Source organism: Typopeltis vanoorti, chromosome 20 (genome assembly GCF_054136105.1).
Source record: "Typopeltis vanoorti isolate ZY-2024b chromosome 20, IOZ_Tvanoo_1.0, whole genome shotgun sequence".
Lineage (NCBI taxonomy): Eukaryota > Metazoa > Arthropoda > Arachnida > Uropygi > Thelyphonidae > Typopeltis > Typopeltis vanoorti.
This window is the reverse complement of record NC_143568.1, coordinates 42,703,825-42,730,605: the sequence shown is the minus strand read 5'-3', so window position 1 is coordinate 42,730,605 and position 26,781 is coordinate 42,703,825. Positions and strand designations below refer to the sequence as shown.

The window sequence follows — 26,781 nt, the reverse complement described above, 5'->3', positions numbered from 1 at the left end:
AAATGTAAATCAAAACCACAGCTGGCAAAATAGCTTCAAATTCACTTGTGAATTAACAGCCATATAAACAGCTCTCAAATTCTATCTCTCAAATCCAGTAATAAACATTACAGAAGGAATGACCATCTACAGCAACTCAAAATCTGCAATTGAGGCATTAAAAAATGGAAAAACAAAACTCACACAGGAAATTCATTAACTACTAACAACCTTAAATTTGAAAAATAAGAACTGCACACTGCAATGGATACCAGCCCATGTAAATATTGAAGGCAATGAAAGGGCAGACAGACTAGCCAAATAAAGCAAGATACATACCTCAAAAATTACACCCACTATCACTAACTGATTCTAACGCTGTCACCAAAATAAGATTGGTAAAACAAACTATCAAGAAGAAGAAGAATGAAATCAGTAAAATTAATAAAAATAGAAAAATAACCACAATCATCACCAGACTAAGGACGGAGCATTTTAAAGGCATGAGCTGTCCATTGAGCTAACACCTGTCCATATTTATTCATTCTTGTCTGGCAATTGCTGCTGCTCTACAGAAAATTGACAATAACCCAAGAGAAAAGCTCTACTTTATCAAAGTTCAACAGATTTCCAAAGAAGTTCTACAGAGGACTCAACGACGACAACAACAACGAGGGCTTTCATTATACATTCTGTTCAAATCCCTCCCATATCCCAATCCAACTCAGTTTTCCAAAAAGTGTGTCAGGGCAGTCCTAAAAAAAACCTTATAAAAGTGGCTTGAATTTCATTTAGCATTCAGCACTTATGCTGAATGCCTGTCATTATCATGATTGAGTCTGACTTTGAAAGTGCTAAATGTACAAAACTGGCTGCCTGTGCTAACAGCAGTCATGACTTCTGATCCCTTGCAAAACGCATCATATGCAACTTTTGTATGTCCATGCTTCCACCTTTCTTATCCAGATGGTAGTGTTGCAACATCAGTTGAAGATAAATCTGATCTCCTGGCAATCATTCTCATCCATCTCTTGCATAAATAACCAAAACAAATCACCTTCTTTATCTAGAATATTATACTGTATACTTCCTGTGGCTTTCCACCTGAAAAACATCAAGAATCTTAAACCTAACCACCAAAAAAGCTTCTGATCCTGATGGTACATCATCAATTGTGCTCAACAGACACTCCTGAATTATGTTGGCATCCTACAGCACAGAAACAAGTCCATATACAGCCAATTCCCAAAAATGGTGATAAGTGTCTATCAAACTATTGACCTTTTGCTTTCAACTAAGTGTCTAAAGTAATGGAGAGGATCATCAACAGTCAACCTGAAAAGCTATCAACTAATCAGTTGCCAACAATATGTACTGTATTTATTCAAATATAACTCTCATCCCTGATTTTACTTTATGAAAAAAGAAATTAAAAAGTTTCGCATATATCTCGCACATGAAAAAAAAAGGTTAAACCTTTAAGAAATGGATGGTGAATTGTTATGGCAGAAATAATAAAATACTTTCAGGTGTGAAGACTGATGTGGCCATTATTCCTGGTGGCCTTACACCTTGTCTACAGCCCTTGGATGTATTGATCAACAAACCATTCAAGGACTTCTTCCTCTGTGTGTTTGTCCTGCTTCCAATGCAGGTCCGCACATTATACTATATACGACTTCGTCAGTACAACCGCGAGCCAGCCTGTTGGCGAGCATGTTACTGGGGGGGGGGGGAAGAGATGTATTTTTTTACTATAGCAGCATGTGTCCACGAGGCTGATCTGCCTCTTCTGAGGGATGAAAACCCCAAGTTTCTGGGAAGGAAAAAACCCTCTATCTCCATATGAGACCGGCTAACTCACCTTTAGTCGAAAGAGATCAGATAAAATTTGCTCACGTCACTAACGGGTCTTTCCGACCAAAGGGCTAAGTCTATACTGAATGAGCTGCGGAGGATCTCAACAAATCATTCAAGGACTATGTACAAAAATTCTACATGGAGTGGATGGTAGCTGCGACCTGACTCCAGCAGAGAAGATTAAGAGACCATCATTAGAATTATTGTGCAACTTGGTTTCTGGGAGCTTGGAATATAATTGCCAAGAGTTTTTTAAAAAAACCGGCATCTCTAATGCTCTGGATGGGAATGAAGATGGTGCTATTTGGGTAGACTAGCAATGCACACAAGGAAACTTCTTTCGAGAATGGAAGTAGCGATAGCGAATACGAGATTCTTGGTAGGTCATACTCATTTTCAGTATTTTTTAAAATCATGATCTTATGATTACAAAATTATAAAAGGAAAAACAATAATGAAACTGTTTGTTTTAATTTAATTACAGAAGCACTGTTGCTAATGATTCATATATACTGCGTGATGAAGGTGAGCGGCCGATCGCATAAATAATGTTCATTATTTAAATTTAAATACATTCATTTTATAAATAATATAAGCAATTTATTTATTCATTCATATGGGGTTTACTCCCCTTTTCTACCCCATCCATTAGGATGGGTTGAGCCCACTTAATGATGAATTAAGTATATGTATTTTATGACTGTAAATTTGTGTGTGTGTGTTGACGGGGCCAGTTTGCTTGTTCTGAGGAATGAAACACCTGCGTTTCCAGATGAAAAACTCTCTACCTTCATATGAGACCAGCTAATTTACCTTTAGTTGAAAAAGACCAGATAAAGGTTTCTCATATCTTGGATGGAAATTGAACACAGGTCTTTCCGATCAAACAGCTTCGTCTATACCAACTGAGCTGCAGAGGCTCTATGTGAGCAATTAAAATTATAATGAATACTAAGGATTTAATTATGTCAATTTAGTTTTTTCCTGAAAAACTTTAGTTTCCAAAAATCCCCACATATATCTTGCACCATGATTTTTTAACTTTAATTTTGGAGAAAAAAGTGCGAGTCATATTCGAGTAAATACGGTATTTTGCCAATCAAGATTCACAGCAAAAAAGTTTGAAGAAACCTGTGGTATTGCACTTCAACATTTCTAAAGCATTTAGTAGGATTAGGCATTGTGGGCCTCTCAGCAAATACCCATTGTCTGTCTTCCATCCTTTGAAACTGGATACTCAGTTTTCTCTAATGTCAATCACTGCATATAATGGTAGAAGAGGAGGAGCAGGAGGGGTGTTATCTACGCTTCCCCAAGATTTTCTTACTTATGCAAGCATTCCTCAGTGCTCTACATTTCACCTACCCTATTACTCATACCTAAATTACTTCCTCTCACTGACCTCACACCCCAACACAATTTTACTGATGACAGTGACCTACACGCATTCTATACATACAAGAAACCTTGCAGTACTCAAACATTTCGTGCTTCAAGATCATCTACAATAATTATTGTCTTGAATGTTGATTCCCACGCCATTCTTCAATAGAGCAACAACTTAGTCACCTTCAATGTTCCCTAATATGACTGTCTTTTTCTCACAAAAAAGACCTTATATTTTCTTCTTAATTCTGATAATGCTCAGCTTAAAAGATCTCACTTCACAGACTGACATTTACATCTAATCCCATCAGGCATAATCTACACTTCTATAGCATCCTGAACTTCCAAAAAATCGGTATCTTTTTCACTCAAGATGCTATATTTATTCTGTCCAGCTACTTCTGTACAAATCCTTAAAATCTCTCGATGCTGTTTAGAAGAGGACAAATTCAGTTGAGTCACAGCCTCTCTCTCACACAGAGATTCTTCAGCTACCGTCTCACAGACTGTCAGTTTATTAGAAAGTGTGTCTGCTACAGATGTTTCCAGTTCAAAAGAACTGGATCCCATCATGTCCTTAATTTCTGCTAATCTATAGTAACATAAGCAACAGTTGCACTGCTGGCTCACCAAACTACTTCCATTCATCTTTCATTCCAACTACCTCAGGTTCCTAACATTTATAGTGAAAGCTGTTCCCTATGGAACAGCTTTCACTATAATGTATTCCTCAAGAACTACAATCTCCAGATTTTCAAAAAGAATATGAAAGGTTCTTAATCCAGCCCCACTCCTGACATTTGCTCTGGGCCTTGTCAGTATAGGAATGATATTAAAAATCATTACTGTATGGAAATCAACAGCTCCCATATGCATTTTCTACAGATATTTCCACAGTCACTATTCATTATATTCAAATGGATAATTCCAAACTCTCCTCTAAACCTAATGACCTTGTCCACTTCACAATTCAAGAGAAAAATTAGAGAACAAAGTTTTCTTCCTCTTCATCCATTTTTTCTATTCCTTTCTTCTGGAGTGGCATTCGTCATTTTATATTTGCAAAAGAGCAAGCCCTTCAAGTGTTCAAATCTATCTACCTTTCCACCAATGGAATTACCACAAAAAAAAAAACTAAATTCTATAGATCTGTCCTTTTCTATAAATTTTTCCTACTCTGCTGTTTAACTAATCAACAAACAAATTTTACTTAATGAGCTGTCCTCTCTGATAACTCAAAAAAATTCCTCTACTTCCACCCTACCAGAAAATTCCACAGGACAATGGCACAAACAAATCAGTTTCTCCTATTTCCCATTCCGAAATTTGCCTGACTCCCATTTATCCAAGTTTATCTTCTTGTTTATTACTGAATACTACAGCTAGCATCATAATTCCCTGGTCCCTAGTGTCTGAAAAAACTCTTGTTACCTAGAACGATTTCATCTTCTACATAATAGAAGGCATTATAGAAATGTCAATTTCTATAATGCCTCTCTTAGTTACACCTTTTTCATTGACAATACTGATAATATTTATATTTATCTACATCACAAAATCCTGTAATGTAGGGAACAGAAAGAACTTGGTGACCCTCTATACACAAAGTATAATGTGAATCATCTAAAGTTCAGGAGGTCCAATGAAAACTTGGAGAGGATTAAAAATCAGAGTTACATCATGTCCTCTAATGTATTCCACCATAAGAAACTTGTCTGACATCAGGTGCTATAATTATACTGTTCTAAATAATTATACTTTTTTTTTTCTGTTTTAAAAGTTACAACTTCGCTTTCAGAGAATTATAACATTTTTGGTTGAGTGAAATTAAGAAAAACAAAATGACATTTTACCTTCAATTAAATTAAATTACCTTTCCTAGCATTCGTCCAATAAAATAATAATGCCTGTGAAAATCTTGTAACACCATATGTACCCCTGGATTAGGATACAGTTGACAATCATGAGTAGTTTTAAAAAAACCTCTGTTTGGATCAAAAGCAGTCTTCAAGAGTTCATTTAAAAATTCCCTGAAAATTCCTCCACCATCTATTCCTACTTCATCCAAACCAACAGCATTAACAAGCTGAACCCTCATGCGAAGTTTTAAGTTTGGCTCTGGAGAGAAGAAAAAGAAAAGAACCATTTGGTTACATATAATGTGTATACAAGGCATTAAGAATAAACCTAATGGAGATACCTGAAAATAATGTGGAATATTTAAATGAAATAAAGAGATATGACATTTATCAATAATATAAGAGGATTAATACTTACCTACATATCCTTGGCATTATATGCCATGGGGGAACATAAGGTCGAGATTCATCTTCTCCAGTTACTCCTATCTTTTACATCTAATTCTGCTGTTCTTCGGCTTTCTCAACCAGCCATCTTTTTTCCTATTCCAATTTCCTTCTGGGATCCATGCCCAAGCTACCCCTGAAATTTCTATTTGTCCATAGCCAATCCATTTTCATCTACATATCATTATTTCACTGGCAATACTTTCTTGCTTTGTCTGTTTTATATTAACTCATCATTTCTTAAATGTGGCTAAAATATTAATATTCTAAGCATGAACACGTTGAAAACTATTTAATTTGGCTTCTCAACATTTGTCAATGTTTTACTTGTTCTATCAGTTCTCCATTCACAATACAGTTGAAATTTTCAATGCTTCTGCCTATTTTCATTGTCTATGTCTTGTTATTGCTAACATTCATATCATATCTATTACAACAGTTATTCAATTTAGTCAGAAATCTTGCAGACTTGTAGCAGATTTATTTACAAGTATAACATCATCTGCATAAAGCAAAGAGCTGACATTAATATCTCCAATTTTGATATCAGATTTAATACCACTTTCCTTCATAATGTGATCCATATAGATAATGAATAACGGGGGGGGGGGGGGTAATGTATATCCTTGTCTGACACCAGATTTAACATCTTCCTGTACTTTGTTTAATTCTAAATGCTGACTTACAACTCAAATAAAGATTTGAGTTGTAAAATAAGTATTGTCTGATATAATGTCCCAATGACACCATATAACTGTAACATTTTGAATAGCTTTTCTCTTGGCACCTTGTCATATGCTTTTCCCAGCATCTATAAAACTTAAATACAGATCTTTGTTATATTCCCATGATTTCTCAACTATTTATCATAAAGTGAAAAATTGAACCTGACAGCCTTTATCTGGCCTGATCTCAGTTTGTTCTTCACCAAGCTTTTCTTCCACAATCCTTCTCAACCTTTTCTCAAGTATACTTGCATAAATCTTATCAGGAACACTCAGTAGGGAAATACCTCTGTAATTCTCACATTCAGTTTTATTTCCCTTTTTATATATGGGTACTATGAGAGCTCTACTCCAATCATCTGGAATTGGTCCCTCTGTCCAGATCCTCTGAACTATGCAGTGCAGCCACTGTAAGACTTTGGCTCCACACTTGAGCATTTCTTGTCGAATATCATCTATTCCAGCTGCCTTTCCACATTTCAGACTTATGATGGCATTTTCTACATCAAGTATGGATATGTATTCCTGATTGCATGCCTGGTCACTGTGCTGTCATACTGCTAGTTTCATTTAGCAGTTTTTCAAAGTAATTACTCCATACTTCAAGGATATCTTTTTCTCCAGTTTTCATATCACCTCTATCATCTCTAATTCCTTTTACAGCACTCCTTCCTCTATTTCTGAGCTTCTTCAACAACCTCCAGAATATCCTACCACCTTTTTGATATTTATTTTCTATGTTCTTACCAAAGTCTGATCATGACTTTTGTTTAGCTAGTTTTACACAGTGTTTAGCTTTCTTACATTTGTCTCTGTATTCTCTAAGAGCACAATTCTATCTCAAACTCTTTCATTTTTTCTTGAATATTTGTATATTTCAGTCTACAGTTTACATCTGAGAGATGCTCAACTTTTATTTGCTTTAAAACTTTCTTATATGCTCTTCTTTTTAATATGAAATTCAATTTTATTCTGCTCAAAACTAAATGGTGATCACTTCCAATTTCAATTCCTCTGTGCACTCTAGTGTCTGCACCAGAGAGAAAACATCACTGTCAACAATAATAGGCAATGAGATGTTCCTTATTCCTTGCGTCTTCTCTCCACGTGAATTTGTGTACATTTTTATGTTAGAACAGGGTGTTAGTAATAACCAGTCCATGTCCTGAGTAGAAATCCAACAAGTATTTGCCATTATTATTAGCTTTGCACTTTTCTACAAATTTTCCCAAAACATTTTTGTATTTCTGATAATCATTTCCTACCATGCTATTTAGATACCCAACAAGGACCAACTTTTCCTTTTTCATTGTGTCAGTTGCTTTCTCTAAAGCCACAAAAAATTTCTCCACTTCTACCTTAATAGAACCTTCTGTGGGACCATAGGCACAAATAAGTCTCACTGTCCAGTTCCCCATTCTGATATCTGCCCACATCACTGTACTTGAAATTGCTGCCATTCAAGAAGATTAGCCTCGTATTTAGTGTTGAAAACTATGGCTACTCCTTCTTTTAATTGATTGTTAATGCCTGAATATAACATTTTATATTTAATGGTCATAAAAATCTCATCAGTTTTTGCCTTTTTTGTTTCAGTCACCTCTATTATATTGATTTGGTACTTATCCAATTCCTCAGCAAGATCCATTTCTTTGCCATTCAGGCTTCTTATGTTGATAGTATCGATCTTGAACTCTGGTGATATTGAGTTGGGGTGTGTTTTATGGTTAGCTGTAGTAGCTGACTTTTTGCTGTTTGCCCTGGTTCCATGCTGAAAACAATGGAGGTCTTGTTTAACTGGGCAACGCCCCAGCCAGCATGAAATTCTGCCATGTTGTAACATCATTTAATATTGTGGTTTAACCCAATAAGAATACAATTTGGTCGGCTAAATCCCAAATTGCCAGCCCATCCTCGTTCGTTCAGTATCCAGGTAGATAACAGGGTGCACCACGAGAAGGTAAGGATTTGGTCAGAAGCCCTGGTCGGTTCTCCGCATTCCTTTAAAGGCTGTGCGGAGGTCTCTTCTCAGTTATACAGCTTTAAACCTTAAGCACCCCTAAAAAAAATTTATTTTTATTTAATTTCAACTTTTCAGTGCATTTTATAATGCATCTGAGTTTTGCTTTTATATATGTCTGTATTTTGATTTTATTAAAATGTCATCTGCATGAATAGACATCTTCAATGTGAGATTCCATTTCATTCTTCTCCTTATAATTTTTTATTCAATTTTTCATAATCCCATCGATGACTATGTTAGCATGTAATCCTTATCTCAAACCATTCTGATGTCCTTTGATATGCTATAACGACTTTTACTTTATTTATAAATTTCTTTTATACTTCTCACATATTTACCAACAATTCCATAGACTAATAATTATCCATAATTTTTCTCAATCCATACTGTCATTCCATATTTCTATCATGGATGAATATTCAGGGTGTGCTAGGTGTGTGGTGCTCATCCAATGAATAGTAATATCACAGATATTATATTTTTGCACTTATTTGCATTAAAGACTCCCCTAATTGTTACCAGATTTCTTGTGATCCTAAAAGTAAACACAATATACTAATGCTTCATGAAGAGGACACTTTCAGATGTTAAACAGTCTTGGTATGCGTTCAAAATACATAAACCTTTGAGCCATTTGAAAAGATGTACAGATGGCACAGCAAGTCAAATCCTTAGTGTTCTAGTAGTTGTAAACTGCTCAGAAGGCAAGGCAGGGATGTCATGAGACAATAGCACCTAGAGGCTGCGACTGATTATTGTGTCATTCAATCCAACTGAAAGTTGTCATTTGTCATGAGTTGCTGTTTTTGTTTCTAAGTTGAGTATGTAAAGTGTGAACTGACGTGGTAGGCAAGTTTTTATATATTGTATATTAATATAGCCAAGTTTTTAATATATAATTTTTGATAAATTTATACTTTTTTGTCCATATTCACAATGGAAAACAGTATTATAGTCAAAGTAGGTAAGCCTTGCCTCCTCTTCCAAAATTTATACCTTTGAGTAATTCAAATATACCAACCAAATATAACATTCTCCTTCATTAATGTTTTCTAATATAGTATCTTAAAACAAACACATTGTGCCCCACTCTGTGCAGATTTCATTACAATTAATTGCATTAGACCAACTGAGATGAGCAATGATGTGCTATACTCTTAGAACTTTCATACATCGATAAAAATGCAAATCATATGGTCAAACTGAAACGAAATTTGTAGTGCGGGTTACATAAGCCACGGCAACACACCAAACCGAAATGGGCAAGCAACGTCACTGATTCCTTTTTATTCTATATTCTACTATCTATTATATATTCCTTAAAATAACAATGAGGCATACAATACTTACACCTATTCTAAAACCAACTTGCTCATTCCTTAATATCTTTCCTGTTTCACTTTTAATTCTATTTAAAAAAAAATTATCAAAAACCTTTTTGAAGGCATTAACATTAGAATTTTTGCATTTAGTGAGATTGCTTTTCTTTGGAATTATGGACTGTCATTGTTTCTTTCCAATGACTGGGTAACCTAGTGACCAGCATGTCACTAAAACATCATTTGCAATTTATCAGCAGCAATTTTTTAGATTTACCACATGCCTTCCCACCCTTGTAGGTGCTCTCTCCATCTTTCAAAATCTTATCCTTTTCAGTCAGCAGGATACCAGTTTTAATTTCACTTAACACAAACTTTACACTGTGGCCTAACAATGCAGCCTTGTATACCAATTCTGCCACAACATCCACATAATTTCTCTTATCTTCTTTTACCAATCTTTCCAATAACTTATCTTTATAATTTCTCAGATGAAGTTCTTTAATTCTCTGTAACCTAGTATTTTCAAACTGCATTTAAATGTTATGCCTTACTTTTATAAGTTTCTGTCTTGTTTTTGGTAACCAAGTCATTCTTTTTTTGCTTTCTTGATATCTAAATATTTTCTCTTGCCAACTCATTATATACTATTCTACAATTTTTCTATCTCATTTCTTCTGGCTATTTATCATTCTCTCTTCCTAGTTTCACATACTTCAAAATTTGAAATTCATTTTTTATCATAACAGGCAAAATTTCCTTTGCTTCATTCATTTTCAGCTTAAGTTTCATATATTATATTTCCTTTTTTGAATTTTTTAAATTTTCTTATTTCAACACACTTAACTACTATCAGTATACATCATGAAAATTATGGAAACAACTACTGTGTTAGAGTAAAACTTTAGTTTAATATAAACCAAAATAAACAGTCGCCGTTTCGACCTTCACATTAAGGTCATCACTTGGAGTATACACATATATACAAAGAAACAAGTGGCACTACAGTCTACATGGTATGCTAAAGTTACTGACCAACTGTTACAACTATTGGGCTAACCTCTGGTGGGAAAAATAAACCTCACTACATCAAAGCAAGAGTTCTATCATTATTATTATCAATTAGGTTACAAATTTAAATTAAGCTGGAGAGCAACATGTTTACAAAAAGGAAAAAAATTAATAAATAATAAATAAATTATTACTTATATAAGTATACATATAAATTACAACCAACTGGTATGGATAGTGGCCAATAAAAGTTGAAAAACTGCTTGGAGTCCTAAAGTCAGGGTTTGTTAAAAACTAAGTGGGCTGAATGTGTGCCATTCAAATTCTTGGGATTTTTTAGTCCCCATTATTATTAAGATTAGGGTGGTTAATCAAAATTACACAGGCTTCTTTAAATTTCCGTTCATACCAGGTTTTGTGTGATGTAATGAGCAAGTACTTTTCCAATCAATTTGGTGTAGAGTGTTAAGAGTGTGGCCTGAGAGAGAAAGAGAGAGGCCTGCTTCACCAAACAAAATTGTTAAATTTAATGTGTCGTTTGTGTTTTTTTTTTTTTTTTTTTTTAATTACGGATAGGGATTATATGTCCAGTTTCCTCAATATTAGGTAAGTTACAGGTGCAAGAGATGCAATAAACTCCAGGATGTGAAAATGGGGGGGAGAGGATCCATAAAGGAGTTGAATATGTTTTTTTTAATTATAAAGGTTGTTTAAAAGTGGCATTAAGATTGTAATGGTGTAGGATTCTATTAATTTTTTCCGATGACCCTTTAATGTATGGGATAGCTATGGCTTTACTGTAATCAATATTATTTTTTGATGAAGTTTTATGTAGAACTTCATTAATAGTATTTTTGCTATAGCCATTATTTATAAATGTATTGCTAATAATTTTTAATTCTTGTTTAAGAGCTTGTTCATTAAAGCAAATTGTTATAGCTGTTTTTGAGGGTGTTAACGACTCCAAATTTTTGTGAACACCCTCAAAAACAGCATCAGTAACTTTATCATGCCATGTTGACTGTAGTGCAGCTTGTTTCTTTGTATATATATATATATATGTGTATACTCCAGATGACAACCTTAATGTGAGGATCAAAATGTTGAGTGTTTATTTTGCTTTATACCAAACTAAATTTTTTTTACTCTAACATGGTAGTTGTTTCCATAATTTTCATGATGTATTCTGATCACCGTGTAAGTATAAAGGAAAGGAACTACTATCAGTAGTTTGGATAACTATCTTGATAGTTATCCAAATTATTAGCCTTAGAGATTGATAAAAGCACCGTCTGGATGTGGTAAGCCTTTTCATAAACACACCCATGGCATTTCTTTTTGTTTCAGTATGAAGAAATACATGAACAATCTCATCACAGTGTGCTAACATTTACATAGAATTCTTCAAATAAAAAAAACTTTGGAAGGATACCATTAAACCCCCCCCCCCACACACACACACAAAAGTGGGACAGATATAATAATGATATGGCCCTGACCCAATGAAGAACCCGTTGAATATAGTTTACATCCTGGAGCTTCTTTCACACTGAAATAGAAGACAAAAGAGTATCAGCATTGAGATAGGCAACTTGCAACAATGTACTCAGACACAATAATGATGCATTATCAGAATCCCAAGGATAATATAATAACATTCATGCAGAAGTAAATTAATGGTTAGATAATCTAATAATCCTGATCTAAAAAAGCTTTTTTTTTTTTTAAATCTATCTCATTCTTCAACAAGCAAGGTAGCACCATATTATGAAATGAACGGATATCATCATGCAAAATGGGTACAATACCAAAACAGTTAGTATGTTAAGTTCTGAATGAAACTAAAATTAAATTAATTAATGTTTCCTACAGACTTAACATGGGTTTGGTTTTTGAAACATATATTGATATATTGGGCTTACTAAATTCTTGTAATTTACCAAAGTATGAGTAAATTGAGGATATTTTTTCACTACTTTATGTTATAATGTAAATGTTGTAAATTGCTTAAATTCTTAAACCTTGCTACTTTTGTGTAAGTACTTATAAATTGCTAGGAGAAAAGATAATCCGATTAAGTAAAAGTGGCCAGAATCTAAACATGTGCACCCTTTAGGTAAGCATGTAGTCCCCCCCCCCCCCCCCACACACACGCTAAGATTTCCGTGTGTGGCGCTAAGTACTGCGTGATGCAGGGTGACATGAAAAAAGGGGAGGAGGAAGAAAACGATGACGTAGAAGTAACTTGTAGCGCGCGATTTAAAAAGTCGTTGCAGTGCCTAAAACGCTCTTACTCTTATGCTCTTGGACTCATGCTCTAGTGTGTTGGAACCTCATCATGGCTCCTTCTCGTCCCCCCCTTTTCGACGCGGATTCGAGATAAAGACTGAGGAACTATGCCGTGAAATTCCTGAAAGTTTACTGGTCAGCAATCAGCCTAGCGAAAGGAAATCTCCGATATTTCCAGAGATGTCATTACGATGTTGTGCCAGTTAACCAGAGAACAACGTATGCCTACTTTCGGCGGCGGAGATAACTACAGCTCGGACCCATGAAGAATGCCTCAGAAAAAGCAGAATGAACCAGGAATCAAAAATGATTGTCCAGTTGTGCTATATGAAATGGCCAAACAGTTCCCCAGCAGTTGGTAATGTACAGTCTATGTATTTATAAACAATTATGTATAAGAAGAAAGTTTGTAATTATAGGAAGGACTCTAGAGATAATATTCTTTTTATAGTAGAGTGATTACGAAATTGTAGTGAAAGAATTTTGTAAGAGCACATGGAGCTAAAGTAGAAATTCAATTAGCAAATGTCCTTTAGTACTGAAGAGTATAGAAGAGTATGTTTGATCTATCAAGCAGAAGTTGTAAACCATATATGAAGTTCTTTGTTTTGCATGTTGTGATAAAGATAGAGGGGTTAAATAATTAATGCTCATTCCTTTGAAATTGTAGACTGCTTTATTAGTGTATATTCATAAAGTGTAAGATGCTTCAATTGTAATTAAATGTTTTGCTTTTTAAGTTTAAATGGCGCCTTGCCTGATTTTCTCCTCTATTGCACTTTCTCATAAAATTCAGACCACAGCGGGAGATAAGTTAAAGAGGGAGGCTACAACTGCATAAATAAGTTATAGTGAAATAAGATAGTATGCTAAACTGTGTTCTGGTTCCTTGATTCTGCACTATTTGTTAATCTAGGATTCAGGGTGATGCAGGATAACAGAAATTTTCCCTGAATCCGAAAAACGAATCAGATCCAGTATTGAAACAAAGGAATTGGTGTTGACCATTAGCAATTCCTTTGTCTTATATCCACTAGCATCATTCTTAAGAGTGAATAACGGCCCAGAGAGAATATTTAATTTAAAAAGGGTAATTAAAGTGTTAGAGATAAATTCATTAAGTACAAGCATATCTAGATGGAAATTTTAGAGAACAAAGAAGAAGAATAAGTAAGAATTTACAAAGGAACACCAAATTTTACAGTAACATACTGCAATAAGAAAATAGAGAGCCATCCAATAGTCGAGATATTCTAACTATAAAAGTTTTCGGTTCTTTCATAACAAACTTGATTGAAAGAATAACTCAGATGTATCATAAATGTTGCGTTCATTCCTCTTGATCATTGAAGCCCACCTCACCTATTTTTAAAGATGCCAGAAATATAAAAGATATAGGTCGGATGGACTGTTCAGAAGAAAACTTTATGAGTGAGATGTACAAAAAATAAAAACAAAATTTTAAAAATAAATTAAAAACAAATAACATTGTATCTGCTCCCAAATACAATGTTATTTGGGAGCAAACCCAAGTGCCTTATATCTTATATACTAGTTATATATGGAATTCAAAGCAGCACCAGAAATTATTCATCCACCCAATCAGTGCATAAAGCATAATTAAGGCTTAAAAGTTAACTGGATAACACTAGAATTACATATCACATATACTGCTCTGATAAAGCAGTTTAACTGAGCAGAGATGGGATATGAAATGTACTATTATGTTAGACAGATCAACAATGACACTCACATTAGAAGTAAATAACATGAACTAATTATTATAAATTAAAGATGCCAAGAAATTATATTCTTAGTTTAATCCTTTATCCAAGTGTAACCACACAAAGTTTGCACTTGAAGTAACTTCAGGACTAGACAACTTGTATATAGAAGCTAATGACTCCACATCACTTGTCTTAGTATCCCACAATGCAAAGCACATATCCTTTCAGACATGTATAGTGCTATGCAGAGATGGATATTGGAAGTTTTTCCACTAGGTTATACCATAAATTGAAGACGCCAACCCTTGGAGATATCACCATTGAAGAGTGGTGATAACTGTTGTTATCACCACTCTTATTCATCATCTAGATGGATCACCTTATGAAAGAAAGCAACATTAGGTCTGATATATGATATAAAAAAAAAATGGAAAAAGTGGTTCTTGTTGGAGATCTAAACAGTACAGTAGGAAATGAGTCTACCACACATTTTGGGAAAATTTGGAGAAAATGGCAAAGCTAATAATAATGGTAAGTATTTGCTGGATTCTTCCCAGAACAGGCTACATCATTTTTCAACATAAAGATGTGCACAAGTTGACGTGGAGAGAAGACCAATTCCATTATTAAAGGTGTGTTAGAGGACAGAATGCACAAGATATGTTTTGCAGGCGGTAAAATGAGTAGAGTGATTGAGCCATTGGATATGAGGCGGGAGCGAGCAAAAGAGTTAATAGTATTAATTGGTACAAATGATTTGAGAGAGGGCAAAGAGCGTGTCAGAATGGATATCAGGAGGCTGCTTGCAAGGATAAAAGAGTATAGTGTGACAGGAAGGGTAGTCAGTGTGTTGCCTAGGTATGACTGTGGTGAAATGAGGCAGAGAGCAAGGATTATGAATGATATGCTGGCTGAAATGTGTGAAAAGATGGGAGTACAGTTTGTTAATGTGTAGAATGAGTTTGAGGGACCAAGTGAGCTGTATGGGAGCAATGGACTGCATTTGAGTGGTTATGGTGTGAGTCGTTTGGAGAGACTGCTGCTGGAAGGTAGAGAAGTGAATAGAGAGAATGAATCAAATCGAGAGGGGAGCGATGTGAAAGAGCAGGAGAGTAAGACAGGAGAGATTATAGAAGTGGATATGAATGGGGAAGTGAGTAGTATGAGTATAGAAAATGAGAGAATGGTGTGCAAGAGGAGCAGGGAAACGGGGAGGCTCAGGGTGGACAGGGGTACACAGCATGAGAATGGTGGATGCTCCAAGAGGATGCGAGAGCATGTGTAGGCAGGAAAGGAATGAGATGACCAGGGATCAAGAGGAAACAATTGGAATTGAAAAGGGTTCTAAAATGAAGAAGCAGAAAGGGAAATGGCCCCAGTCTAGCATGGAGAGATCACATCGAGTGAGTGATATCAATGGAACTAGCTGTAGATCAAGAAATGAGCTGTTGTGTTTGTTTACCAATGCTAGAAGTATAAGAAACAAGGCAGATGAAATGGTTGCATTAATTGCATCTGTTCACCCAAAGATTGTCGTAATAAGTGAGACATTGGAAGAGGATGACATCCTGACAGGAATAGAGATGGAAGGGTATGATGTGTTTCGTGAGGATAGAAGGGGTAAATAGGGACTGGGAGTGCTATTGATGATAGAGAAAGAGTTATGTCCATACAAAGTAGAGATTCAAGACAGAAATAGTACCAGTGGCTTCAGGCAGTATGGTGTGAGATAGAGGTGAATGGAATCAAATACTTGGTGGGATGTTGTTATAGACCAGGTAATGTGGATGGTAGTGATAGTGAAATGTATATTCAAATTAGCCAAGCAAATAAGAAAAGAGTGATCATTATGGGTGATTTTAATTATGGCAATATAGACTGGAATGATGAGATAGCAACTGGAAGTAAAGAAAATGAGTTTCTTGAGTTTTTGAGGGATAACTACCTCAGACAGTATGTAAAAGAGGGCACACGAGGATTAAGGGTCTTGGATTTGGTCATCTCATCAGAGGATGTAATTATAAATGAGGTGTCAAATCATCCACCAATTGGTAAGAGTGACCATGAGGTGATTACCTGGGTGATTCCCAGCAGTGCGAGGATCCCTGTGAGAAAAGGGTATATGTGGAACTACAAGGGGTGTGATTATGAATAGTTCAGGAGACAGCTTGCAGGTGTAGCGTGGAATGAGGAGTTAGCTGGAAAAGAAATCAATGCAGCTTGGGGTATTTTCAAAAACTATCTAGTAGATGCAATATCTAAGGGTATTCCAAGGGTGAGAAGGTTAAATAAGGTAGGTGTGAGATGGATGAATAAAGAGATTAAGCATGCAATACAGAGAAAAAGGGCATTGTGGAGGCAGCATAAGAGAAGTGGAAGTAACCAATTTCATTAGGTCTACAGAGACCAGGCAAGGAGGGTGATTTGGTTGGTGAGAGTAGCTAAAGAGAGGTATGAACAGCAGTTAGCTAATGAAGCCAAAAAGAATCCTAGGGAGTTCTTTCGATACGTAGCCAGCAAAAGAAAGAATGATTATGGAAGGATGACATTGATTGGAGAAAATGGTATAAAGACAGCTGTTGCAGAATGTGTGGTGGAGATACTTAATGAGCAGTTCATAAAGATCTTTCAATCTTGTGAATGTGACTTCAAGGAGAGATTGAGAGCAGTTGATGATAGGGAGGAGAGACTGACTGTAAGTGAGCAAGAGGTATTTGGGGAGTTGAGTAAACTAGATGTAAATAAGGCTGAGGGACTTAATAATATATTACCACGTATTCTGAAGGAATGTGCCAGGGAGTTGACTCCTGCCTTCACATATTTTTTTAATACGAGTCTTGCACTTGGTCAAGTTCCTAAGGAGTGGAAGGAGGGCAAGATTGTACCACTTCATAAAGGAGGTGATCGAACTCAAGCATCAAACTATAGACCTATCTGTGTGTCAGGTGTTGTGGTTAAGTTGTTGGAGAAGCTTGTGAGAACTAGGATCCAGAGTTAGGTTGACAACAATGGTATTATCTTTGATGGACAGCATGGATTTGCTAAGGGGAGGCCATGTTTTAGTAATCTACTTACTTATTACAATAAAGTGACTGCTTCCTTGGACAGAGGAGAAGGATACACAGTAATATACTTGGATTTCACAAAGGCTTTTGATAGAGTACCTCATGATAAGTTGACAGTCAAACTAGAGCAGATGGGATTGGATATTAGATTAGTGCATTGAATTGGAGACTGGCTATCTGATAGGTATGAACAAGTTGTGTATGGGGGAGCGATATCCAGGAAAAGAAAATTCACTAGCGGAGTGCCTCAGAGGTCTATTTTAGGGCCATTACTATTTAACATGTATATTAATGATATTAGCGAAGATTTGGATGGAGATATTCAGTTGTTTGCAGATGATGAAAAGTTGGGACGAACCATAAAGAGTAGTGAAGATGTTGTGGCCTTACAAGAAGACTTGAATAAATTGAGTGATTTGGCACGGAAATGGAGATGTGAGTTCAATGTTGCAAAATGTAAACTTTTAAAATTTGGAAAACAAAGATGGGATGCAGAATTTATGCTTGGTGAGGATATATTGTTAGAGGTGGAAGAAATAAGAGATCTCGGGGTGATAGTGGATAAGGATCTAAAATTTAGGGGACACATAGCCAAAATTATGAAGACAACACAAAGGCTTCTGGGAATGATGCAGAGGACATTAATGTGCAGAAGTAGGGAGATTCTTGTTCCGTTGTATAAGGCTTTGATTAGGCCACACATGGACTATTGTGGCCAGATTTGGTCACCTGGTTTTCAGAAGGATGGAGATATGTTGGAAAGGGTTCAAAGGCGATTGACTAAGGTAGTTTCTGACCTCTGTAATGTCAAGTATCAGGAAAGATTGAGTTGATGTTATTTGCAGAATCTGGTGGAAAGGAGGAAGAAGGGAGATATGATAGAGACCTACAAGTTGATAAGGAGTTGTTATAGGATCAATGCTAGAGACGTTCTACCGAAAATAGTGGGAGTCCTGGGGGGGGGGGGAGAACCAGAGGTCATCCATGGAAACTGTATAAAGAGGATGTGAGTAGGGGAATGAGAGGCAGGTTTTTTTCGTGCAGAGTTGTGAATGATTGGAATGCCTTGCCTGAGAGTGTGGTGTCTGCAAGGAGTTTGAGTGTGTTTAAGACACAGTATGATGAGATGTGTGTGTGTGATAAAGGGACCTCCCAGATGAGTCTTTGACTCCATGAGGTCTTGGGGTAATAATAATAATAATAATAATAAGAAGAAAAGCCTCATTGACTATGTCATTGTTGATAGTGATATCTTCATCTGGTTCAAGATACAAGAGTGTACAGAGGATCTGAAATTGGAAGTGACCATTACTTGTGCTAAAAACAGATGTTACATTGAAAAGAACAGTATGGAAGAAAGTTTTAAAAATAATTAAAGTTGAGCAGCTTTTACAGATAAACTCTAGACTCAACTATACAAACATTATTGAGTAAAATTTGAAGCATTTTGAAAACAAGAACCAAACCTTGGTCTCAGTGGAAAACTCTGAAGACACTGATTGATTCAGCTAGGGAGATATGTGGTGAAATTAACTGTAAGAATAGAAAAATAAGAACCCCCATGGTGGACCTAAAAAGTTACAGAAGTAGTTCCGAGTTCATAATTCAACAGGCCTGATCAGAAGGTAAAATTTCAGATGATCAGAATTTTAAACACAAACTGGAATAAGAGAATAAAGCTGAATGTGAGAATAATTACAAAGGAATTTCTCTACTAAGTGTTCAGGTAAAATTTATGCAAGCATACTTGAAAATGTTGAGAAAGATTGTGTAAGAGAAACTTGGAAAAGAACAACCTGGATTCAGGGCCAACAGAGGGTGTCAAGATTAGATTTTCACTTTACAACAAACAGTTGAGAAATCATGGGAATATGACAAGGATCTGTACTTATGTTTTGTAGATATGGAAAAGGCATATGACAAGGTGTCTAGTGAAAGCTTTTCAAAACACTACAATTACATCAGGTAAATGGAACATCATATAGAGCAATACATAGTATATATTTAAGTTGTAAATCAGCAGTTACAATTGAAGGGAATGATTTGTTGTAAAATCAGAGGTAAGACAAAGATGAACATTATCTCCGATCTTATTCATCAGCTAGATCGATCACATCATGAAAGAAAGTGGCATTAGGTCTGATATCAAAATTGTTATATAATTTTGGCTTTATGCAAATAATGCACTACTAAACAGTGCAAGTATCCAGAATTTTCTAACTAAATTGAATAACAGCTGTAACAAGTCAGGAATGTAAATCAGCAGTAAAAAGACCAAAACTATGAAAATAGCAGAAATATACCAAACTTCAGCTGCATTCTGAATGTAGAGCCTATAGAACAAGTAGAATATTTCAGCTATTTAGACACAGTTCTTATTGAAGATGGCAAGTTAAATCTGGAAATATACAACAGAATAGGAAAGGCTGGTATGGTTGGTAGCCAGCTGAATAAATTTATATGGAATAATAAAGAAATTAGCCAAAACACAAAACTAGTAGTATACAAGACAGTGTTTAAACCAGTTTCAACCTCAGAATAGGAAAGGCTGGTATGGTTGGTAGCTAGCTGAATAAATTTATATGGAATAATAAAGAAATTAGCCAAAACACAAAACTAGTAGTATACAAGATAGTGTTCAAACCAGTTTTAACCTATGGATCCAAGTCAGAAATAAAGTACTCGATCCAAGACTAGAGACAACATATATGAGGGTTCTGAGAAAAATTTGGGGAGTGAACGGATGGCATCAATGGCAGAATCATATTAAAAATGAAGATATTAGAAAAGAGCTTAACATTATTAGCATTCAAGAATGTGTAAGTAGAGCTAATTTAAGATGATATGGTCACTTTAACAGAATGGAAGAGAAAAGGTTAACAAAACAGGAGTTAAGATGCCAAGATGGCAGGAAAGAGATCCAGAGAAAGAGTCTAGTTGGATTGATTCAGTCAGAAGTGCCTTAGAAGCACAAATTAGATATGAAAATACTGGAATGCTGACAAATAATAAACTAATTTTGAGGAAAATTGTGGATAAAAAATTAAAAATAATATAAACTTAATCACGTAGTGCTATCATAGTAGCCTGAATAGCCCATGAGGGTATATATCAGGAAACTGATGATGATCTTTTCAATGAATGTAGATATAATGAAATAAATTAAATGAAATATTCAATGTCTGTAAAAATATCTTGTGGACATATCAAATATTTTGGAAAGCCTGTTTAATTTTATAATTAATCAGTGTTTCCAAAATTAAGACTAATTTAAAAAACAATTCCAACTCTGAAATAATGAATATTGATTAGTAAAACTGGAGGGGAGTAATAATAAATTTAGTTTAATCCTTTATCCAAGTGTGAGCAAACAAAGTTTGCGCTTGAAAGTATCTTCAGGACTGGGGTAAGGTGATACAACACCAGGACAACTCGTTGCAAAGGTGTAGCAAGCTACCAACACTCCTGTCCCAGTATCTCTTATAATGCAAAACACATCTCCTTGCGGATATGTCTAATGTTATGCATTAAGGGAAGGGCCACTACCCAGACTAGTTTCGACCTTTATTGAGGTCTCTTCAGTGGGAGCCAGGCCCAAGCTGAGATACCAGGCAGAAGCATTTGCAGGTCATCTCTACCTACAGGAGTTGCCAAATGGTGTGCCACCCTTTTTTAATAAATTACTCTGGATTTAGAGAAAGATGCTGAAAGTTTATTTTTCACGTGTATAATAAATTTAGTTTAATCCTTTATCCAAGTGTGAGCAAACAAAGTTTGCGCCTGAAAGTATCTTCAGGACTGGGGTAAAGTGGTACAACACTGGGCAACTCCTTGCAAAGGTGGAGCAAGCTACCAACACTCCTTTCTCAGTATCTCCCATAATGCAAAACACATCTCCTTGCGGATATGTATAATGTTATGCATTAAGGGAAGGGCCACAACCCAGACTAGTTTCGACCTCTATTGAGGTCTCTTCAGTCGGAGCCAGGCCCAATGGAGATACCAAGGTGGCACACCGTTTGGCAGCTCCTATAGGAGGAGATGACCTTGCTATTGCTTCTGCCTTGGTATCTCTACTTGGGCCTGGCTCCCACTGAAGAGACCTCAATAGAGGTCGAAACTAGTCTGGGTAGTGGCCCTTCCCTAAATGCATAACATTATACATATCCACAAGGAGATGTGTTTTGCATTATGGGAGATACTGAGATAGGATTGTTGGTAGCTTGCTCCACCTTTGCAAGGAGTTGCCCGGTGTTGTACCACTTTACCCCAGTCCTGAAGATACTTTCAGGTGCAAACTTTGTTTGCACACACTTGGATAAAGGATTAAACTAAATTTATTATAGTCTGACCAACTGAAAAATAAACTTTCAGCATCTTTCTCTAAATCAAGAGAAATTTAATAAAAAGGTGGCACACTGTTTGGCAACTCCTATAGGTAGAGATGACCTTGCTAATGCTTCTGCCTAGTATCTCCACTTGGGCCTGGCTCCCACTGAAGAGACCTTATTCGCCAAGACATGAAAGAGAGCTCCAGTTCGAAGAAGAAAGAACCAGTCCAAAAGAGGATCCAGTTCCTGTTGCCCGAAGAGAGCTCCATGCTCACTTTCTAAAGAAGTACCTCGGCGTTGGTAAGACCTTTTTTCTTATTATTGGCTGTTTTACCCATTCCTTCTGGTATCTCTTCGCTTGTTGTGAGGGACACGGGCGTTCCCCGACTTTGCCTTCCTTTACCCCCCCCCCCTTCTACAGCCAGTAGTTAGGTCTTCCCCCAACAATGCCGTTATTCTTACCCAGAACTAGAACGCTTGGCATCGAAGTCAAGCGGCTCCCAGATGAGCAGACGTTAGTGAAAGCTCTGATTGATACAGTAGAGGCAGAAAACATATACGGTTTCACACCGTACTCAAAAGAAAGATTCCAAATTGTAGTCAAAAATGACCAAACAAGAAGCAAATTATTAGAGGGTTCCCCTGTGCGGGACAAACGATCAAACCTTATTTAATAGGGAGTTTACGGAAAACGTTAAGAATAACTAGATTTCCCTTGGAATACCTGGAGAATGAAGACAACGTCAAGAAATTTTTTAGCCAATGGGGCGATATTATTAGTATCAAAGCATTTGAACATGCTGATTACAAAGGCTGGAAAACAGGCGACGTTGAAATACAGATGGATATGAAAAAGGAAGTTCCCAACTTCATTTTAGTGGGCCAAACAAGGGTCATGGTTAACTACCCGGGTGTTAAAAGATTGTGTTTCCGATGTAACTCTGAGGGTCACCTAGGGGCAGAATGCCCAAAACTACAGTGCAGAAATTGCAAATCAACAGAGCACAAAATAGTAAACTGCACAGAAGCTTGTCTTAAATGTGGGGACTTGACCCATAAAGTGGACACGTGCTCGCACAGAACACTCTCAGAAGCAGCTAGAGGGACCATAATACCGATCAGGGCTATACCCCTCGGTAAACCTGAGGTATCATCAGGGAGCGATTTTCCAGAGCTCCGGCAACAGACCGAAAAAGAAACACTAGCAGAAAACACAACCTCCATGAAACACGTAACGGGTAAGACACCCAGGGCAACCCGCCACATCAAGGAAATAACAGCCAACTTCGAAACCTGCAGCAAAGAGGAAGAAGTCGTAACAATCAGTGCCCCAATAAAGCGCACAAGAGAGGCAGAAACAGAAGAGGCAAAAAAGGCTAAAGAAAGCAGCCTACTCTCGTCAGAAGATGAAATGGACAACATCCAAACTACAAGCCAACGCGAAAGCACCCAGCCCCTTGAGGAGGCGGTAACAAAGACAGGAAACCTATCCCCAGTAGCGGACCAACCTGCAGAACCCCATTCACATATCTGCAGCACGGACATTTATAGCATCACAGAAATGGAATTTCAAAACGACCTCATTATGGATATTCCAAACAGCTTCGATAGTGAATCACAGGTGGAACATGTAGAGCAACAAACAGACAACACCCCCCCGTCCTCCAAATACCAACATGGATTTTAAAATTGCCACTTTAAACACCAACGGTTTACAACCCCTTCGCACAAAGCACTGTCTGGAAGCTAATGTTAAGGTACAAAATTAATATCCTCCTGATTCAAGAAACCCATTTTTATAAGCATTGGGACGTGGAGAACTTCTCGAGAAGCTACCCTGTCACCAGCTACTGGTGCTTTGGGAATGCTCACTCGCGAGGGGTGTGGATACTAATTCGCCCCCCAATCGCGGGGGGGTTCTTCAACGTCCAGAAGGACGCCATGGGACGTCTAATAATGGTGGACTGGAAGTACGGTGGCCGTACCATCCGGCGTGTTGCAGTATACGCCCCGAACAACCCATACCACAGAAGCGGTTTCTTCTCTGCCCTTGAAAACTACCTCTTGGGAGCAGAATACCTAATAGTAGCCGGGGACTGGAATTGTGCAGAAGACACACGTTTGGACAAAGTAGGCGGGAACGCAAACTCCGGAACCGGTGGAACCGCAGCTCTAAAAAGATGCTGTGTAAATTTTGATCTCGTCGATGTCTGGAGGAGGAATAACCCATCGAAGGTAGAAACAACGTGGTGCCGCGGCCAGATATCGATGAGACTAGATAGGGTGTACGTGTCCCAAAACTTGGAACAGTATGTTCAAAGGACACGTCACACCACAGCACACATGTCAACAGACCACAAATTGGTCATTTTAAAAATTACACTCCCAGAGGTTATGGAAACAGCCAGCGGTCCTTGGAGGCTTCCTCCTACCTTTCCCAGTCTTTTTAGCGACCAGCTACAGAAACTCTGTGATGAATGGACAAACATCAACTGGGACTGGGAAAACTGGCTGTACTTTAAGTGGCAGGCTAAGGAACTGTTTCAAAAATGTGGGCGCGAAAGGGTCTACCAACAATGTAAACGGCTGAGGGATCTCTACAGGGAACTCGGCTGGTACCGGTCAAGCGAACGGAGCGGAGTTCCCTGCGGACATCTTATCAGACAGGTAGAAATAGAGCTGCAGCAAGAGCGGCAGAGTAGAGTCGATGACCTCAACTTTCGCACGAGACTATCTCAGAAATTTGGAAACACCCTCCGCCGCATTCTACAATCAACAACCAGTGGCAGCAAATGATGAAAGAACGATTTACCAGATCGAGGAGAAAGGCCAGATTCTAAATTCAACCCATGAAATACTCCGTCACTTTCACCAGCAGTATCTCGGCATCTTCGCTGACCAGCAGGGCACGGATGACTTCAGTGAGTGGGACGTCAAACGTTTTCCCGAGCATCTTAGCGCCCTGCATGACAGGCCGATAACTGCAGCTGAAATAAAAGCCACGTGCAAAACGATGAAGACAAAAAAGACCCCAGGGCCAGACAGACTGGGGATAGAATTCTATAGATCTATCTGGGACCTTGTACTGCCAGCACTAGTAAAGATCTTTAACGAATTCCTCACTTCGGGAAACATCCCCGAGGAATTCGCTAAGAGCTATACAATCTTTATCCCCAAAAAAGACCGAGATCGGACCTTGTCAAATAACTGGCGTCCCATCTCCTTAACTAACCTAGACTATAAACTTTTCGCAAAAATTATCTGTACACGCATTAAGGGCGGAATAGAAAACATAATAACAAGTTCACAGGTCTATGGAATCCCAGGTAGATCTATGGAATTTAATCTCTTCCTGCTAAGAGACCTAATCAGACTGGCCAAGGAAAAAAAATACCCCCTGGCACTTCTCTCCACCGACCTGGAAAAAGCGTTTGACAGTGTCAGCCACACGTACTTACAGGACACCCTAAAAAAAGTAGGCATAGGCCCGAGACTTCGGCGTACAATTAAACATATGTATGCAGAGCCTCGAACACAACTGTCTATTAATGGGTTTCTGACAGAACCAATCCGTATAAAGAGAGGGGTTAGGCAAGGCTGCCCACTAAGCCCCCTTCTCTTTTCCCTAGCATTAGAACCCCTCATCAAAAGAATAGAGAACACCCCTGCAATTAATGGTATTCCACTGCCCCAAGTTTCCAAACAGTGCAAAATAGTAGCATATGCAGATGATATAGTGGCCACACTCAGAGACTCGGAGTCTATCTGCATCTATCTTGACATACTGCAAAACTTCAGCATAGTCAGTGGTCTCTGAGTTAATGCACAAAAAACAAAATCAAAAATTTTGGAAATTTCCATAACACCGGACTTCCCTACGGTTTAGCGCTGCATATGCAGCCGCTAACAATACTAGGAGTTCCCTTTTCTGAGTCGCTAGCTTTACCAGTTAAAAAATTACAGGAAATAAGTATGGAAAAGATAAGTCTATTCAAACCGACCTTTTTCTCCTTTTATGGCAGAGCCACAGCGATAAAAACAATCATTACCCCAATGCTGATGCACACAGTCAATATCACAGGCATCACACTGCTACAAGAAAACCAATTATCCAAAAACTCATAGATTTCTTCTGGAATGAAAAAAAAACATGAGGTTAAAAAACAATACCTGCAACTAAAACATGAAGGGGGGGGATACGCTCTGCCTGATCTCAAAAGCTTGCTTTATGCAAATACATTCAAAACCGTACGGAAGGCCTTAAACTCAAACCATATTTCAGGCCTCCTAATTAGATATTTTATAGGACTTTTCCTCCCCCTCTTTGGAACCACGGACTATGCTGGACCCCGTGCAAGGGTTGTGCCCAAGTGGTACCGCACACTAGTAAAATCACTCACAGTACTTAGAGACAAAGGAACAGAAATCCTCACACACAAACCGAAAGCAGTATACTGGGATTTCTTCCAACTCTCCAGGCGTGATACACCAAACCTTGGGACAAACAATGAAATTCTCTTTAAAAACATCAAGAATAGCTGGGGACAGCCTTTTCATTGGGATCTGGCCTGGCGAATAGCTTATGGGCGGCTCCCGGTGAAACAGGTTAAATCTAGGTACGTACCCAGTCCGTGCGATCCCTTTTGTGATGTCTGCCGGGGCGTGGAAACGGTGGAGCATTTCTTTTATTTTTGCCCACCAGCCCAAAGCATCTGGCAAAGACTGAGCACAGCACTGGGAATCCCGATGCTATCACTAGA

The 26,781-nt window shown here is 37.4% G+C and overlaps 1 protein-coding gene across 4 annotated transcripts in view; it reads right to left on the bottom strand.

Annotated features, from left to right (window-relative positions):
* LOC150095396 (ubiquitin-protein ligase E3C) overlaps positions 1-26,781 on the bottom strand; it is a 662,747-nt gene that overhangs the window by 174,156 nt on the left and 461,810 nt on the right. For all 4 annotated transcript variants that reach the window (XM_090409807.1, XM_090409808.1, XM_090409810.1 and 1 more), the window contains exon 19: positions 5,099-5,343. In XM_090409807.1, coding sequence (XP_090265933.1) covers positions 5,099-5,343 — 245 coding nt within the window. The remainder of the gene's footprint in view (positions 1-5,098; positions 5,344-26,781) is intronic.